General features: G+C 37.5%; 1 protein-coding gene across 1 annotated transcript in view; it reads right to left on the reverse strand.

Annotated features, from left to right (window-relative positions):
- LOC140236162 (myotubularin-related protein 13-like) overlaps positions 1-18,742 on the reverse strand; it is a 124,571-nt gene that overhangs the window by 77,699 nt on the left and 28,130 nt on the right. Inside the window, exons 2-3 of the mRNA XM_072316129.1 lie at positions 14,820-14,914; positions 1,155-1,412 (exon numbers count right to left, since the gene is read on the reverse strand). Of these exons, the coding sequence (XP_072172230.1) occupies positions 1,155-1,412; positions 14,820-14,914 (353 nt within the window). The remainder of the gene's footprint in view (positions 1-1,154; positions 1,413-14,819; positions 14,915-18,742) is intronic.

Genomic DNA, 18,742 nt, shown 5'->3' on the forward strand with positions numbered 1-18,742 from the left:
GAATTGCTCTGCTTTGGGTATCTCAGCCATTTCAAAAACAATTTTCATCAAATCAATGCTGAATTCCTCTTGAAATTACATGCTCTTTCATATTTTATAAGGCTTTGCATCAAAATTATGACCGGCAGGATCCCTCAGGATCCTCCAGGATCATCCTGCAGGATCATCCTGCAGGATCCTGATTCAAGCAGGATCCTGAGGACTCCTGCTGGTCATAATTTTGATGCAACGCCTAAAAAGTTTCTCATTATCTCACGAATAAAGGTTAGAAATCTGAAGTTAGGTCTCAACCAAAACGGTACAATTCCTTTAAACGGGTCTAGACACTTGTGCAGGGTGAGGCAAAGAATTCCTCTCATTGCAAATCTCACTATGAAAATGTCTTCCAAAAGAAGGCAAGTGCCACTACTACATAAGAGTGCTGAAGATGAGTGCACATTTGTTCAATACTTGGCTTGCCAAGAAGATACATATAATTCAGTGACAGAGCTTGACAACAAGAAAGCAAATAAACAAAACAAAAAAGAACAAAAAAGCTGAATTCTTTAGAATATGAGGCATTACAACTCAATATGTCAAGTGCCATATAGAACAGTAATTGATTCACATGAGAATACAGTTCCAGTAGCAATGATTTCATAGTCAAGGTAGAGCATTAAAGAGCTGACGATTAAAAGATTACTAGTCCCGTGTCTCAAACAACAAGAAACATATGAAGACTTTTATCCCAAAATGAGCTAACTCCATTCTTGTCGAGACATTTGTGATTAAAGCTGCTGAAAAACACAGAAAATAATAATAAAATATGAGCATTTTATTCATAACTTCACGAATATTCATTGTTAAGTTATAAGTGAGGTATCACCGGAGAGGTTTTATTTTGCTCAAATTCTGATGAGGGACTTAATTCAGAATGATTGAAAATGGAACTTAAGCCCATTTTGCGATGAAACTCTTCATATTTAGATAACAAACATGTATGGATTTCTGAATTTCTGACATGGTAACTTTGAAATCTTCCTAGATAGTTGCAAGTTAATAGGGAAAAACGGGGGTATGATTGACATTTGGGGTCACCGCACAGACACCCAACTGTAAAAATTGTAACCCCTCCAGGACAATACTAGGAGCAAAGGCGTCAAGAATCATCTCACCCTTAGCGTCTCAAAGTACTCCAGTCGGGAGATGAGAGCCAGACACTTGGGTGCGAACATGAGCGTGTGCCGGACGAGCGACCCCTCGACCTCGTCGCTCTCGAGGTCGTCGGGCCGCGACGGGTTCATCTTGACGGGCTCGCTGAAGGTGAGGACCGCGCAGTAGTGCCGCCGCGCCTCGATGTCCGTCAGCACGGAGACGTGGAAGGTGGGCGGCTGGGACTTGGAGGAGAGATTCCACCCGGCTGGCTGGCAGAACTGGTGGTATAAAAATGAAAAAAATTGGAGACAAGAATATGATTAACACTACAAGTCCATATGAAATCAAATCTGTCATGATTGATATGTGTACCTTGGAGTGTCTTCAAGGGAAATTCCATCTGGATATCATGTTGCTTCATATAAAAACAAGAAAATCAGACAAGTAGTAGATCAGTAACACAATTGGGAAAGAAAATCAGACACACAAACTTATGTACTGTAAAAGTTATACAGACTTTAAATTTGGCAAATTAGCAATTTGCATGATCTCCCTTTTTACACAAAAATTCACCAAGTTTCATTCTCTTTGAAAAAACAAAAAACAAAAAAAGACAACTTGAGATCTGCTCTTGGTATAAAAGAGTCTGTAGGGGTTTTTTTAAGTCCTCCTAGAAACTTGATGAGATATTATTCACATTCATAGAAAGTATTCCAATCCCATCAAAACAAGAGTAGTACACCGTATGGTATTCCAGCAACAGGACCCTCATTATGCAGTGTGGAATTATTTGTAGTCATTCAAGAACTGTAGTAGTAGCAGCAGTAGTTAGCAGACATGGTCATTGTAATGACTATTATGTCTACAGTCATGATAGTGTGTGTTTATCCCTGTAACCCCATGCCAGTCAGTGATGTACATGTAATCAACATTCCTGTATAGTAGCACACACTTCAGACCCAATGATTGACATGTGTATAAAGTGATCAAACAAAAAATTCACCATGTTTTGATAATTTCACCAGACAAAACAGTACTGGAGCATACAAAGTCATCAAAACCATCATACAAATGGGTTTACATAGTCCCCAGGGGATGATTTTCATGTTGGATGGATGAAGGGCCCTCATCTAATATGTTCACATCTAAAGCTGATAAGAGCCACATGAGATGGTGTTCAGTCTTTTACATTGATGTCCCAATAAGCAGACTCTTAGTCTACCATCCAGACTCTTCAACAATAGTGAGCACAACCAGGTAATATTCATACCAAATGCTCACAATGTTTGACATTCATGATCCCATAGCCCTATGAGGTATTTCCATTCATGATTCACTCACTTGTCACATTGGCAAAAGGGAAGAGAACATGTAAAACAGCGGGAAGTCTATCCTCGCGTAAGAACGTAATAAACAGAAAATGACTCATGTGATGAGCCTAGGTCCAAGGCTGGGTGGCGTGTGTAACGGGGTCTGACGTAAAACATGGGGCAAAAGCTCCCGAGGATCAATAATAAGAAAGCTCGGCTACTAGTAGAAGCCAAGTCGCGCCGCGCCGCTCACATAAATGCATTTTTGGCCGAGTCGTCCAGATGTTCCGCCCATCAATGCCAAACCCGGAATCTAATTTGGGTGCAAGAGACACGAAGAGGACTCAAATCCCCTCGGCTCAGAGTGATCAGAGCTTGGAGATGACTTGGACCCAATCCCACCTACTCTGAAATATGCTCAGTGTTTTCTGTAGATCTTGTTAAGTTGGGAGGGTAGGGGTAAGATGTGAAACAAAAAAAAAAAACAAAACAAAACAGTACAATGCAAAGGTTGCAGGACCTACATTGTAAACAAATGCAAGCACTTTGAAGATACAATCTGTATGATAGGAAAACTAGGTGAATCTACAATGTAAATCATCATGTCGACCACCACATTTTGTGAATGTCTTAAATCAATTTTACAGTGGATATGAGGGATGCAAAAAAAAAAAAAAATTGTGGATCTGATTTTAATCATTCTAAAAAGCTTTTCATCAATATATCAGGGCACAGGTATACTTTCATTTTCTAGATAACATGCAAGATATACAAACTTGTGCATATAAAAATTATGCAATGTACCACTGATAAAGTTCCAGTAAAGTATTAAAATAGCCTGTATAAATTTATAAATTTATAAAAGGCATTGCCCCCCCCCCCCCAAAAAAAAAAGTGTAAGGTCAGGTAGGTTTATTCTTGATGTGAATAGGTATAATACTCCTTTTATATGTCATATAAAATCTTACTATTCTTTTGATACAAAATGAATTGAGATATTTATCTCTTATATGTGAGTGATATATAATATATAATTTGTCATTCCTAGATCAGCAAACTGCTTCTGGTTCAAACGAACTATCGCATGTCAAAGAAAATGAAAGCATACCCATGCTCAAGAATGTTCATTTGTCATCTCATTGTTATGAATATAAATCTTGTGTCCGTCATCATACAGGTATCAAAACTGGGTGTTGCAATCTTCTTCATTTGAGTATGTGTGCTGTTTCGATGGTTGAGAAACTATCCCTTGTATTACAATTCATTCCCATTACAATGCTTGGCTTGACAGATAACATAAATTATGTAGACAGAAATTTTCAATATGCAACATGGTACGTTCATTTTCATCAAATACCTATACCTCGGTGCAGTCTAACCCCATCCAGATGACAGACATCGACTTCCCTGCCATACAGACATAATGTGCAGCAACAGTGTTCATCACATTCCATGACCCGCTATCCAATCTTTTACTATGTACATTCCCCGGGAGATCCTTGCCTCGTCCTAACGAGGAGGGGATTCTTTAACATCATTTACTATTCATGGGACACTCTCATCAATATCATCCCGGCAGAAGAGCGCTGGGCGGTCTCCCGTCTGTCCAACCAGCAAGTGGGTTTAAAGGCAGAATACAGTAAAAGTGGACATTTTCACTGTGTGGAAATTTTCACGCATTTCGCGCAACCAGAAGCTAGTGCGAAAATAAAAGCATGCAAATATTTCTGCATGCCAGTAGCTACTGTTCCAGTAGTTAATGTCCTGATTCCACAGAATTAAAAACACGCAAAATTCATCTGATCAGACCGAGCGCGAAAAATTACTCCAGCGAAAATATCCACTTTTACAGTATATCTCTCTATTCCAAGTGGGTGTTCTTTAATACAAGTGTATAATTGCAAAGCAATGTTCTCCATGCGCACAGACTCTTGGTAACGCCTGCTCACCCTTGTGGAAGAAAAATTCACCATTATGGCAGGACACATTAATGAGCTTGACTACTTGGTGGGATGCAATTTTATACTGGTTAAAAGTAGGACTTAACATTTGGAGATTACTTTATCACTGTTGAAAAAATGAAGGAATAGCATTCTATTCGAGACAATGCAAGTTTCAATAAAAGTGTTATGTAGTAGCCACTGACAAAGCCTACAAAGTAGACCTACATGAAAGGAAAGTATTGCATTTTTCACTGCATTTTTGTGTTTCTCCCTGATTATAAGAATGGAAATCTTTGGTAATCTTTATGGCAGCCTCACTTTACTGAATACAGTACATACTTTCACAAAATTTCTACCAAATTGACAGTGAGCGATTTACTGAATCATTCATTCGAACTTGTTCACTAAAACTGCGATCTCATTTCTCTTTAATTCCAACTCTAGGGTTGATTGCAGAAAGTTGATAGAAAGATGTCAAATACTGCATACAACATTAAGCTGCTAACAACATCTTTTGAGTTTAATAATATATCGCATGTCTCAAGTGTAATAATGTGAAACTGTTGTATATATCAAAGAAGGTTGTGAAAGGATACAAGATACCACTTTCTGGTTCCACTTTAACTTGCATGTCATATTACAAATACAATGAATATTCATCTTGCACACTAAATCACTATAAAAATTTTTAATGAACTTCTACCATACAGTGTACATAACATGCACACAAAATCTATGTCAGTTTAGTAAGCTACCTTACATACCCCCTCCCCCCCCCCCCCCCCCAAGGTATTGGGGGTTCTTTGCAAATTCACACCCTGCAACACAGTAGCCTACAACATCTGGTACATGGTATATCTTCATTAAAAGTGCAATATAAGCCTGTGTGCTTACATAACACCTAACAGTCATCTCAAAGGCGCTCTAGCCAATATACGTGGCTCGGGCTATTTGAGACTCAATTGCCGACTTCGGGCTTAATATTTCCTCGCTCCCATAGCGTTGCGGGGCCGCTCCACACCCATCCCGACCTAATGAAGATGCATCTACGCTGTATCTTTGTTATTTGCTCTCGAATGACAGCAGCACCTTTAAGGAGGAGAGAGGATTGGGGTGGGTGTAATTGGTTCCCTATCTGCTGAGTCATGTCCAGCTTCAGATACCGGAGGACCACTAGTTCCAAACATCAGACCCCTTGCAAATTTCTTTTGTTATCGAAATCTTTCCAGAACTGGCAAACCAACCCAGCAAATGTAAAGACATATTTGTCAATGTCAACTACACACGTGAAGCATCTGATAACTCATGCATTTGTTATTCTGATGAGATTTACCACTTGCACTGACGCAATCTTGTGTAACGACATACATATTGTACCATACTTGTCAAACCTGGCTGACAATGTAAGCAAACGGATCTACATGTACCCGATTTTTACCAACTTAAAAACCTTGATGTGCTACTGAAGATTCAGCAGAGCACCAAGATCATGGCCACAAGGAAGAAAGCTAATTAATATGTAAAATCTCAAAGCTGGTATCATTGAGGCTAGCAGTTGAAAGAAAATAGTTTGGAGCTTCAGGGGTGAAGACTACTTGGACAGTGTACTCAGAAGAGGACAGGATCATCTGGGAGCATGTTACCGTGGGAGACGGGAGGATGTAGGAAGATGATGAGAGAGAGGTACCGGTATAAAACAATGACAGTGAGAAAGAGAGAGAGGGAAGAGGGAGAGAGTGAGAGAATTTGAGATGCAAAGATTGAGGGAGATTTTAGAGATGGGAAGGCAGACATAGGTAAGAAGGCATACTGACTGACAGAGGAGGTGGGGTGGGGCAGAGGGAAAAAGGGTAAGAGCTCAGAAAAAGATGAGGAGACATAACAGAAAGTAAAAAAAAAAAAAGAGGCAGACACTGCAGAGAGAGTAAAAGAGATGGAAAGAGAGATAAACAGAAAGAGTAGGTAAGAAAACATAAAGGAGAAAGAGAGAGAGGAAAGAAGGCAAGGAAACTTTAGGGAGAATGCAAGGGAGATATATTGTAGAAACACAAAGGGAATGGAGGAGAAAAATCAACAGGGAGACAAAGAGGAGAGTGTGAAATTCACAGTAATATCATTAATATGAATATTATAAAAAAATGTAGAATATTGAATAAAACAAAACAGGTTTTATAGGTAAAATACATGAATATTTCTCCATATTTCTTATTTCTATACAACTTGTAGGAAAAGAAGAGACAAAGAGAGGCTGAGAGACATACAAACATTGAGAGAGGGAAGAGAAGACGGAAAGACAGAGACTGCAAGAGAGAGAAAGAGATATATTATAAGAGAAAGAAATATATTACAAGAGAGACATAGAGAGATATAACACAAGAAAAAGAGATAAAGAGATATAATACAAGACAGAAAAGGAGACACAGAGAGATATATAATGAGAAAAGGAGAGACAGAGATATATTACAAGAGAGACATAGAGAGATATAGCATGAGAAAATGAGAGAAAGAGATACACAGGTACAGATACAACTACAAGAGAGAAAAGGAGACACAAAGAGATATATAACGAGAAGAGGAGAGACAGAGATACACTACAAGAGAGAAAGAGAGGCAGAGATATAACAATATAGAAAGAAACAGATATTAAAGGAGGGAGACAAGAGAGAGAGAGGTAAGTAACATAACAAGAGAGAGCGGAAGAGAAACACAAATATTACAAGAGAGACAGACGGACAGAGATATATTACAAGAGAGAGAAAAAGAGACAGACACAGATATAAAAAGAAAGAGAAGAAGAGAGGGGGAAATTGCAAGAATGAAAGGGTGAGAGAGGCTGAAAGAGAAGGGATCCCAAATCCATCATCCATGATGCGTTGCATTCAAGGCGAGGCAACATTACGATTCATCCACAGCCACGGTCGGTCATACACACACAGTGCGCAGCCGCACTGCATCAGAAGCATCTCAATGGGGATGACTCGAACTCTGGTCTCCGAGCTAACCCACCGCGATCAAGTGGAGTCATTCCGAGCACAACAGATGTTCACCATCATCCAGAAATTGGAATTCATATCATTAAACATACATAATGGCATTATGCACAACAAAGAGCTCCTTGATAAAAGACTAGCATATATACATTTATAGAAATCACTTGATAATTCCATGATATCTTCTCCTTCTTTTCCACAGAGAATCATTTACAAATCTCACAAAGGTAGTTGCAAATATTAGAAAAAAAAAATAGATGCAAAAAAAAACTTACATCTATTTTCTCTTCTTCAAGTATTAGTGCCAACATATGCAATGATTCACACTGGAGAGCTACACGTGTACATTGTACAAGGATGTGCACTGAATCATAAATGTTCACAGTCCAATTCTATGATGATGGCACAAGTTCTACTAGTATATGAATAATCATTTCACAGAAAAAGGAGGGGTTTATGTTCTGTGCATTTAAAATGATCCAATCATGTATAAAACCTACATTAAAAATGCTTGAAAGACAATATGCACTGGTCTAATGCCCTGTCTTAAAGGTCCTGTTTACGTTTGAGAGCAGTGATTTTAAAAATGTTCAAGATATCACATTTGATGAATTGGTGTGTGGGTCTGTTGTATCACAAAATATCATACCATCTATCTTTTTTTTTTCTTTTTCTTTTTTTCTTTTTTTTTTTTGGGGGGGGGGGGCAATAAAGCCTAAAATATAAGGAGATATCAGTATTTTTCCCATGAAACCATAACTGTAGAAGGTTTAGTCTAGAAACATCTTTATCAATATTGTTCATATTTTGTGTCTTTAACAATACTTAACATTAAGAAATACAAATTCACATTTTTACAGCTTCTTGGTTGTTTCTAACCCTAACTCACATCTTAAAACTATTTTAAAGCACTAATGCTGGGTTTTGTTTCTTCTGCAAATGGTAAATTATGCCTTTAAGATACTATTTCCCACTTCATAAGGGCCAGGTCATTCCAAGAGCTGAAACCCAATACTGTGACAAGCACTGCTGTCACCTTGGACATGTGAGTCAATTCAGGAGCTAGCCATGCATTCAGTGACCCCCAGATTTTAATCAACTTCTACGGATTTACGACCTCTGGTACTAGGTTCTCCAACAATCCCTATTTATAGCCTAATACAATTAAATTGCACACAGTATGATATAACATCAGATCATAATATTTCATTGATCGTCATACAAATCTTGATGTGATTTTATTCAGCCACTACAATGTATTTACTTTCAGTCATTTTTTCCCATTTAACTAGAGTTATTTCCTTTTTGCTTTTTACAAGAACCCACTTTCAAAAAAAATTATCCACATTCATACCAATATCAAAAGAATGTAAATTTTTTCCAAAATATTGTTTTGTTCTGAAAATGCATTTTTTTTTGTCAATACCTTGGAGATTTTATGACTATCGGAATCTTGAATTACAAATAATTCCAATTCAATTGTACTTTTTAAACTTAAATTGTACAATGCTATTTCTCGAAAGGCAGCAATATCAGGGAGGTAGAACCACCTCCCTGGCAATATCAAGCAAAGCTGGTACACATCTTTGGTGACTATACTGGTTGTATATTGATGAAAAAAAACAACAACAATCATTTTATAACACACTGCAAAAGGTCTTCACTTTCTGTATCAGGTTTTCCAACCTGAGCCTACATGTGCAGATGTATAGTATCGATGTACTGCACAATTGCTTTACATGCACACAGTACACACACAAATACTGTACGAGCTGAAATTTTCGCGGTGGTTTTATTTTCGCGAATTTCGCGAATCGCCTTTGAACCGCGAAAATAACAACACGCAAAAATAACAACGCGCAAATAGTTACGTTCAGTTAGACCGTCGCAACCGCGAAATTAACAACATGCTCAAATGTCCTCCAAGTAGCAATTCGCGAAAATATCTGTACGCGAAAATTTCAGCTCGTACAGTATTACAACATTTATTTCATTCAATGCAGACATACATTGTATTTTGTATGTACATGTTCAATACGTTATTGGTACTTCAACTGTAGTGTAGGATGAATTACATTATACTTCACAAACAATAAACAGTGTATGTTTTTGTCATTATGGTTCACAGGTACAGTATCAACACCAGTACAAGAGTGAGCAGTGAACAGTTTACCTCGGTAGTAGGTGCAGTAGAACTGTTCTTGTGTATAAAAGCAATCATACGTTTGTTTGCTGGCAGCAGCCATACCTGGAACTGCCATATCTATGGGTCATAATAAATAGGGGGTGAGTACATTTTATTATAAACCCTTTCACACCTAACAATTTCATGCAATCTTCAGGAGGAATACCAACCATGGTAAACTGGTCTGAAAATTCTATGTGGGGGAAAAAAAAAACACATTATTTCCCATGAAAGCTGCAGTATTTTTTTTTTTTTGTCAAAAAAAAATGTACAAAATACTGCAAAAAAAGTATGTAAAACAGTTGGCATCTCTGTATTTCTTGTAATGCCCTGTGGATTATATGTGCACTGCATAGTATCTGACCTTCAGAAATACTATTAGTACTAAAAGCATGTTTGTACAATGTAGTACACTGTATCAGAGCCTCATTTGAGTAGGTGTTATCAGTGGGCACAGGGCAGGAAGCAGGATCCCTCCATCCCATCAGCCGCTGCCGCAGCAGACCTAGCGACAGATGTCAGGGTTTTGGCAGTGACATCGTAACAACCTGCACTCTGTTTAGATACGGTCTGCCAGTAGTCTGTAGACCTCAGCCTTTTGTGTATCAAAGTTGTTTCAATACCACTTTTAGAATAATGATTGCTTTCTCAAATTATATTATAGTTTGCATTCCAACCTCTGAGAGCTTCAGGTAAAAAGCACAACCATATACCGTCAAGATTTGAATGGGTATGATAGTGTAAAGTGTTTGAAAGATACTAGGGTTGTTCAAAGGGACAAATCAGTGCCTCCCAGATTATTGTTGTGTAATTTTAGAAGCTGCATACACAATGTATGACAAAATTGCTATTAAAAGCGATCATCAAATGCTTTAAAACATTGAAATGCAGACATCACAAGACAGCTCATTACAAAGCAAAGATCAAGAACTTCATATAGGGCTGAGCCATCAACTGCACTGTTAAGCAGCGTCTGCAATCATTTTTCATGCCATTTTTATGGTCATTTGATAGCAAACAGCACCTTGCAGTCTGCCTGTATTCTCCCTTCCACGAGGCTTCATTTACAATTTTTATCCTTCTGAGAGCAACAAAGTGTTATAAACAATCTGCACTCAAAGTGGCAGAACATGATCAGTCTACACTGCACACCAATATTTTCATCATCAAGATTCCAATATCATGCAGCTAAACCCGTCTTTCTGTTCATTCTAAAATTCTCTCCTTGAACACTTTTGACGTACATCTCACATTTTGCACGTATAGCATTTCACGGACCGGGAATTGCAAGTCAGTTTTGCCAGAGTTACAAGCGTATCGATCAAGAATTTTGGCGACAGACACTGTGACGGGGCAAGACTCACATGTTGTCGATTCTATTAGAAACAATGTTTTTAACCCCTTTGAGACATCCAATACATTGTATTTGTATTACAACAGGCAGTGCTTTCGTGCATTGTCAATTTAGAACTGAAATGTCAATTGACTATTCACATGTTGAGAAAGCAAAACCAATGCAAAATATATGCCATATACATATACACGTATGTACATCTTTATGGTACATCTAAAGCTTCTCTCCCCTATTAAATTCATTCAACTGATACGATGATGTGCACATTAAAACATTCTATTTGAAACCTGTGATATGATAAAACTATGAGTTTCCAAAGCAGAGCAAAACTGCCTTGGTATCACTATGCACATCTTTGCACATTAAGGGCATTCAAATAGCCTTAAAATTATACTCTCGAGGCCTTTCTTTACTTTTTTTTTTAAAAAGATGTTTTGTGATCTTGTTATCATAGGGAAAATGTTTTGTGGTCTTGTTATCAAAGGGGAAATTACACTGTACACTGTATAACAACTTGCAAGCAACACAAGGATCAATAGGCGTTGTCACATCAGCCCGATAAAAATCCAAGCTCGAAATATTTTCCGCGATTGCGAATTAGAGCGCTATTTCATTTCTTATTCACATCAGCCAGGGGGTAGCCCGAATAGTTAAAAATTTTAAAATAGCTTATTCGACAGCTGAGTATGTGCAAACAGCATCAGTAATGTGTGTGTCCTCTCAAAAATTCCTCATGTGCAGTTTGCCTCGATCGATCGGGTCACACACGCTAGGCATGATGGGATGCATCGCGCTAATTTCTCAAGTCGTTTTCACATTATCAAATAGCGCGCTACTATCCTGCTATTTCAAAAATTTCACGAGTTGGAGTCGAGAAATTTTCTCGATCAGAGCGATACAATTAGCGCGTTAATTTGTGTTCACATTATCAAATAGCGCACTATTTCGCTATCGGAAAAATTTCCCAAGTCAGAAAATAGCGCGCTATTTCGAAACATCGGGCTGATGTGAAAACGCCTAATGAAGATATACTAGTATCCTAACCTGCTTTAATACAAAAATGTACATTCACTACCCTGATGTATATACTTGTAGGCCTTTTTTGTGTGGCATTGAGAAATGGAGTTTCAAAGTGCAATTGAACTCTGCACGGCACTTTATTAGCCTTTTCGCAGCAATGGCATTCATTGCACAAACAACAATGTGTGGCATAAAAATTGTATATTGTCCAACAATATGTTAGTTTTCCTTTTGTGTGCATTACAATGTGTCATGGTAACTGTACATACAAATCATGTGATGCGCCCACAACATTCATCAAACTCATTGTACGCAAACATTGTGTGGGAAGGCAATGCGTATGTGAGGGGTTAGAATTGAAAAAGTTTCTGTGGAGGTGGGACTCCAAATTCTGATTATCCCATACTCTCATAAAATATCTTTTGATCTAGAAAAAGCATCTTTATTTGCACACTGCTCCTACTACATTCTCTAGCTCTATTTCAGTGCGGTTTTCATACAAACCACACTTTTATTATAGAACATACAATGTACATCATGTGTATCACACAAACACAAAATGCCAACTTTAGACAAACAAGGCTCTACAGAAACTCCTTTACGAACACTGCTCAAAACATACTTTTGACATTGTACACAAGATGCTTCAAAATGAAAAAAAAAAATGGACAAAAAGGGGAAACTGACAGAAAACACCACAAATCCCAAATCACCAAAGTTAACACAGAAAACATGTATAAGACTTTATACTAGGAAGACAGCCTTACATAATGTCGTATGTACAATGTGTACTTGTGGAGGTGTGATTCCTGTTTAGTTTTGTGGTGGAGGGTCATAAATGAAATAAACAAAAATGACAATAAAATTTTCAAACTAAAGATGATTACACTTGCATATTAACATTCTCAAAAGCCTGTGTCACATGGACCAGAGTACCATTTGTTGTCCACGAACATACATTGTAGTGTGTACTAAAATGACTTTGGCCTTTGTACACAGTGCATTAGTGGCAAGTGTCTAGCAGAAGATGCATCTGTGTACGCGAGAGTTCACTCAACGGCTCTGTAGACATTTTGTACAATAAGTCGTAAAACCATTTCCTGCTGTTGACTTCCCAGTTTCCCCAACAGCGTGTCATTGTAACCAGAAGAATGCTCAATGGTATCTTGTATCCCACAGAGAAATTACAATTAAAGGGGAATGAATCTATAAATGGACATATTTTAATATCTTTGATATGTAGTTGGGGTGACAAAACCTTGTACATTTGTATCTCAAATTTTGGTGAAAATCACTCATATGGATTAACTACCAGATATATCGTAATCAGTTACAAAATTGTAAGTTATGTCCTGTCCAAATCATAGCTATCTTACCCCAAAAATGAAGCCACCATGGCATGTCAAAAGAAAGGAAATCCCATTTGTTATAGTGCTTTGGTTGCCATAGTGCTGCGCTCTTTTTTTTTTTTTTTTTTGCTCACCTTAACATTTGACATTTTTGAGACACAAGGTTTTGTCGTCCCGACGGCGACTGTGGATTCACTGACTGTAGAAACATTTATAGAACACACTTGAGGTTTCCAGGAAAAATCAGACAGTCTGTTCAAAAGGAATGGATTTTATAATTCTGGTCAAATCCATGTGTCATCATCGCCAGATAGGACGGATGCAAATCATGACATAGTAATTACAGGCAATGACATTTATACAAAAAAGTAGAGAATTTTTCAAGGTTTCAATAAAATCATCGCACATTTTACACTCCTTTGACTTGCGTACATTGTAATAGCTGACTTGCATGTGTACCTGTATGCCATGGGTATTAATGTTATTTGCCCTGCCTTCTGAATGAGGTAAAAGATGAAGTGCTTGTACTGGTACTTGTATGAAAGAAAAACTGGGTCCAAGAACATCAAGCTATGATGTACTGAGATATTATCTGTTATGAATGTATGCAGCTACTGTAATAGGGTACATAATTACCAGGAAATGCAGTACAAGCAGTTACAATGTATGTTGGCTCAGTACAAATCAATGCTGTAAACTCTACAGAAGCAACCAACATGACTCTACTGTATACCACACATTTTTGGATGCATGAAATTTTCGCAAATTTCGTGAGGAGCAAAGATTTGTGGAGTCAAAGTGCATATGAAAGTGCTTGTATTGTATGCATTGAAAGCCAGTGGCACTTCACGAAATTTTCATGCCGTAAAAAAGGCCATTGGCTCCAATTCGCAAAAATTTCATGCCGTGAATATTTCTGATTTTACGGTACAATATTGGTGTTCAAAAATGTTTTAGACAATTATGACATGACAAAAAATTTCAGTAGTACAGTTTGTACTCTCGTATCTGACTTTCGCCCTGCCTCTGCCATTCATTTCATTTTTAGATTACGGAGCTTGCACTTGTGTTGCAATTACGGGATCTACAATTAAATGAAAAACAATAAAAATTGCCCTAAAAATAGAACGTCTGCTTTTTTTGTACATGTAAAAAACAATAGTTTAGAACATTTCACTTTTATGGTATTAAAAAATCCAACTCTGATGTTGCCCCTCCCTCCCATGTTCTTCTTTAGCTGTTTTTTTTTTTTTTTAACATTCATTTGTTTTCTTTTGTTTTTGTTTGTTTGTTTTTTTCTTCAGGGTGACTAGGAGGGAAGGGAGAATGTTTTACTGTTTCTGGAGTGGGAGGTCATTTTTGTTTCTTCTTCTGTTGTTGTTGTTTTGTTTGTTGTTGTTGTTGTTGTTGTTGTTGTTGTTGTTGTTGTTGCTGCTGCTGCTGCAGCAGGAGGGAATGGGAGGGGTGGGGAGTTGACTGGGATCGGGGAGAGGGGAAAGTTTCCAGAGTGATGTTACAGCCTTCCAGTACTCACCAGCTCCAATCCCTGGTGGAAAGGGACGTCATCCCAGTCCTTCTCTGGGAATCTCTGTAGAATCTTGCCAGTACCTCCCTGACCTCCTCTTGTAGCTGTACACAGGGAAGAGAAATAAGGGAGAAATGTTAGAATTCACAATATATACAACAACAACAACAAATAAACATTAACGTTTAGAGATAAAAGGAGGTTAACCTGTCAAGGACCATTTGATTTTGCAACAACACGCATTTCCCATACACACCTGCCCAAGTACTGTATACTCGGGACTCGTCCTCACTGAGTTAAATACAGAAAACAAAACGAAAATAGTAGGAGAAAGGAAAATACATTGTAGTAGGAGAAAAAAGACGGAGAAAAAGTTTGAAATAGAGAGAAGTTTACATAGGAAGAAAAAAAAAAGAAAAAGATTCATAGCAGAAAAGGGGAAGATGGTGATGGAGAAATAGAACAGGAGGAGGAGGAGGAAAAAGAATGGATAAGAGGGCAGTAAAATATTGTTTTAAAAAGGAGGGAGGAAGGGCAAGAGGGAGGGAAAGATGGAGAAAAACTTGAGACAAAAACAATACAATTTGAACAAAATGTTAGCATTCACAGCATTACTTATATAGCAGTTGTAGGTTCAGATCTTTTACTTAATATTTTTCGTTCATGTAGGTTTTGATAAGGAGCATGGGAAAAATTGTTAACTGTCATTTTTTTTTTGTATGTGTGTACTGAGCAAATCAAATACAGTTAAATTTCCCTCAATGCTTTAATGAGGAAACCTTCAAGCATCCATGATTGTGTGGACAAAGCCATTTATAGAGTCATAACAAAAGCCATTATAAATACACACACACACACACACACACACACACACACACACACACACAACTATGGTACTCTATTTAAACCAAGTGTGCCGAAGAGTCCCATAAAGCTGTTGTTTGGGGGTGTTTTGCTATTAACAGGCAGTCACTGCATGTCAAAAAATCTGTTTTGCAATTTTGCCTCAAACTAGTAACTTTAAGGTCCTCCAACACAGTCAAAGGCATTGTGCTACATTTCACAATAGATTATGCTGCCCAGTCCAAAACTAAAATTGGGCAACAACCCAGTACAGTGTACTGGTACTTCTTGGAAAAGACTCGAGGGAATTTCCAAAACATGTACAAACTTTTGTACCTGTATTTGTTGCAGTTATTTTTTGTATCAAAATTTGAACTTGCTTCTCCATGCACTTTCCTTCACCACACTAGACTTTCAGTTGCATTACATTGCTAGAGTTCATAAAAGGAGAAAGAGTTTGCAATTCTTTCTGGTGAAGTCCCAAAATTGAATTGGAGATAGTTGAAAGTGTTTGCTGTGATACACGCTCTAATGAGGGAAGTAATGGCATAACTTCGGTATCTTCGTATCTGTTGCCATGAAGTTGAAAGTGGTGCGTGAGAATAAGAGGGCAGTTAGTTGGTACATGAGACCGTATTGGGTGGGTTCAATTGCTTTACAGTGTTACCTTCGTCCGTCCTTATTGGGGGGATTTTGTTTCATCAATTTGAAACCAGAGCTTCCTAATAAATCTATTAAAGCTGAGCTCACATACACAATGTCACCACAATAACACTAAAGTATGGCTTTTAGTAGATAGATAGTACAATGTACATCTTGTGAACCATGATGCTACAATGTATTTGTACTCCGACAGGACCTAAAATTTACCATCACCTTTCCTCAGTAGAGTAGATATCTGGCCATGGTTTGGGGGCATGCTAACTAATGATTAAAAAAAAAAAAAATCATTTGACTTTGAATAGAAATGGGAACTATAGTACTATTACAGTCTTCATTTTTTTCCCAGTTCATACGACTAGCTTTGCAATGTACCTCACACAGTCACACACTGCCATAAATTTACTTCAACTCAAACATAAACTGCACTGCATACTGTACATACAGTATACACTACATAGCGACACAGATTGTACGTCACACACAAACTCCCAAAATTATATTAAAATGACACACCCCCCTTTTTTTTTACATGGTTTACATACAGACATGTACATGTACATTGCATGTGATGTATCATAAACTGTACACCATATTACTGTCATTTATGTATCATTTCTGGTGTGGTCAGTGACCTAAAAGAGGATACAATCTACAGTTGTAGACTGTCTGGTTTTCGCCGTTGGAAGTTTGATTCTATTGATGTTCGTTTTCTATAAAAATCAGAGGTCATTTACGTGTACATTTATTTTTTTTTTCCCCTAAGCTTGTTTTATGTGTTTAGTATCGTTCTGTATGTTTTACTGTGTATACAGTACATGATATTTGTTTTTACTCAAGATGTATGTATTTTTCGCTCTTTACCATTATTATGTATGTCTGTGGACCCCTATGGAAACCAGCTCTGCTGATCTGGGTGTTCCACCCCGTGAAGTGGCCATAAATTCAAATTCAAATTCACATGATTAGCTGAGCCTCCCTGATTTACAATTGTAAATGATGCACTAACCTTGCACTAGTACTGTTTGTATTGCTTTGTACTCCAAAGATGGCTGCAGCATAACAGAAAAGTATTATTAAACAGGTGGATAATTGAAACTATTCTCACAATTCATACACCCTTGAAATTCATTAAAGCTCTGTGCTACAGTTGCGAGATAGAGTGAGAGTGTTGATGGTAAAAGTGAGTACAGAATCTTTTGAGTATTTAAAAACATACAGTTTGTTATCAAAATGCACAACTAGAACAAAACTTTAAAGGGTGTGTACAGTTCTGGTCGAGGTGAGGATTTAGCTTTTAACATTTTGCGAGATATTCAGAAACCACTCTATGAGATGTCAAAGAGCATGCAATTCTAAGGGGTATCGAAAGTTTATTTGATGAAAATCGGTTTTGAAATGGCTGAGATATCCAAAAACAAGGCGAAACAAAGAGATCCTAATAAAAGCGTGGCCTGTCGCCTTTTATTATTATCACTTTTTTGGATATATCAGCCATTTGAAAACCAATTTTCATCAAATAAACATTGAATCCTTCTTAAAATTGTATGCTCTTTCATATTTCATATGAGGTTTCTTATTATCTCACTTAGGAATGTTCAAAACATGAATCCCCATCTCAACCAGTACTGTACAGTCCCTTTAAGGTAAGCAGACTTTACATTATCATTTTAAATTTTCATGGTGACTATCAGTACATTTTATATTGTACACTTTTAGTCCACTTTAAGGATGAAAAGTATCCTATGCATCTCATTCTCATGCACTGCGCTATCAAGATTAATTGGTGCTTTAAACAGTATGCTGTAATAAGGGTGTGTACAACTATGCATGCCAGCACAATTGATAAATTACTACCATATTTGACTGATGGGTTCCATAAAAATGTCATGAGACCCAGCAAGAAAAACTGCCTGTGTGCTATTGGGTCACACAAACAATAGGTCATTACAAGTGTAATATAGTGTATTCAGATGCTCTAAATGCTGTTGTTACTAATAATAATAACTGTAATAATGATATTAATTAATGATAATACAATTGTACATTGTACTCGGCCCTTTGTAATGAAATAATGGCCATGACAACTTAAAACTGTTCGATATTTTTTGAATTTCTTTACTTTCTGTTGTCAGACTCATATTTTGTTTCTTTGTTTGTTTCTGGGGGGACAAAAATAATTCCCACCTAAACTATGCCTTTCCATGTACACGTACATTCTACGATGCATGGTACATCATTATCATACAAAGTGTACATGTACGTGTACCACTGTCGTATACAGTAATGTATGGCTGAGAGTACAAAATAGTATGAACTCTACTTAGGAAAGGTATGCACAATTAACATTGACGGGGGGGGGGGGGGCTATATATTGTACATTTTTCATATCCTTATATCACATACACATTGTACACACAATGTACTCA

Source organism: Diadema setosum, chromosome 12 (genome assembly GCF_964275005.1).
Source record: "Diadema setosum chromosome 12, eeDiaSeto1, whole genome shotgun sequence".
Taxonomy (NCBI): domain Eukaryota; kingdom Metazoa; phylum Echinodermata; class Echinoidea; order Diadematoida; family Diadematidae; genus Diadema; species Diadema setosum.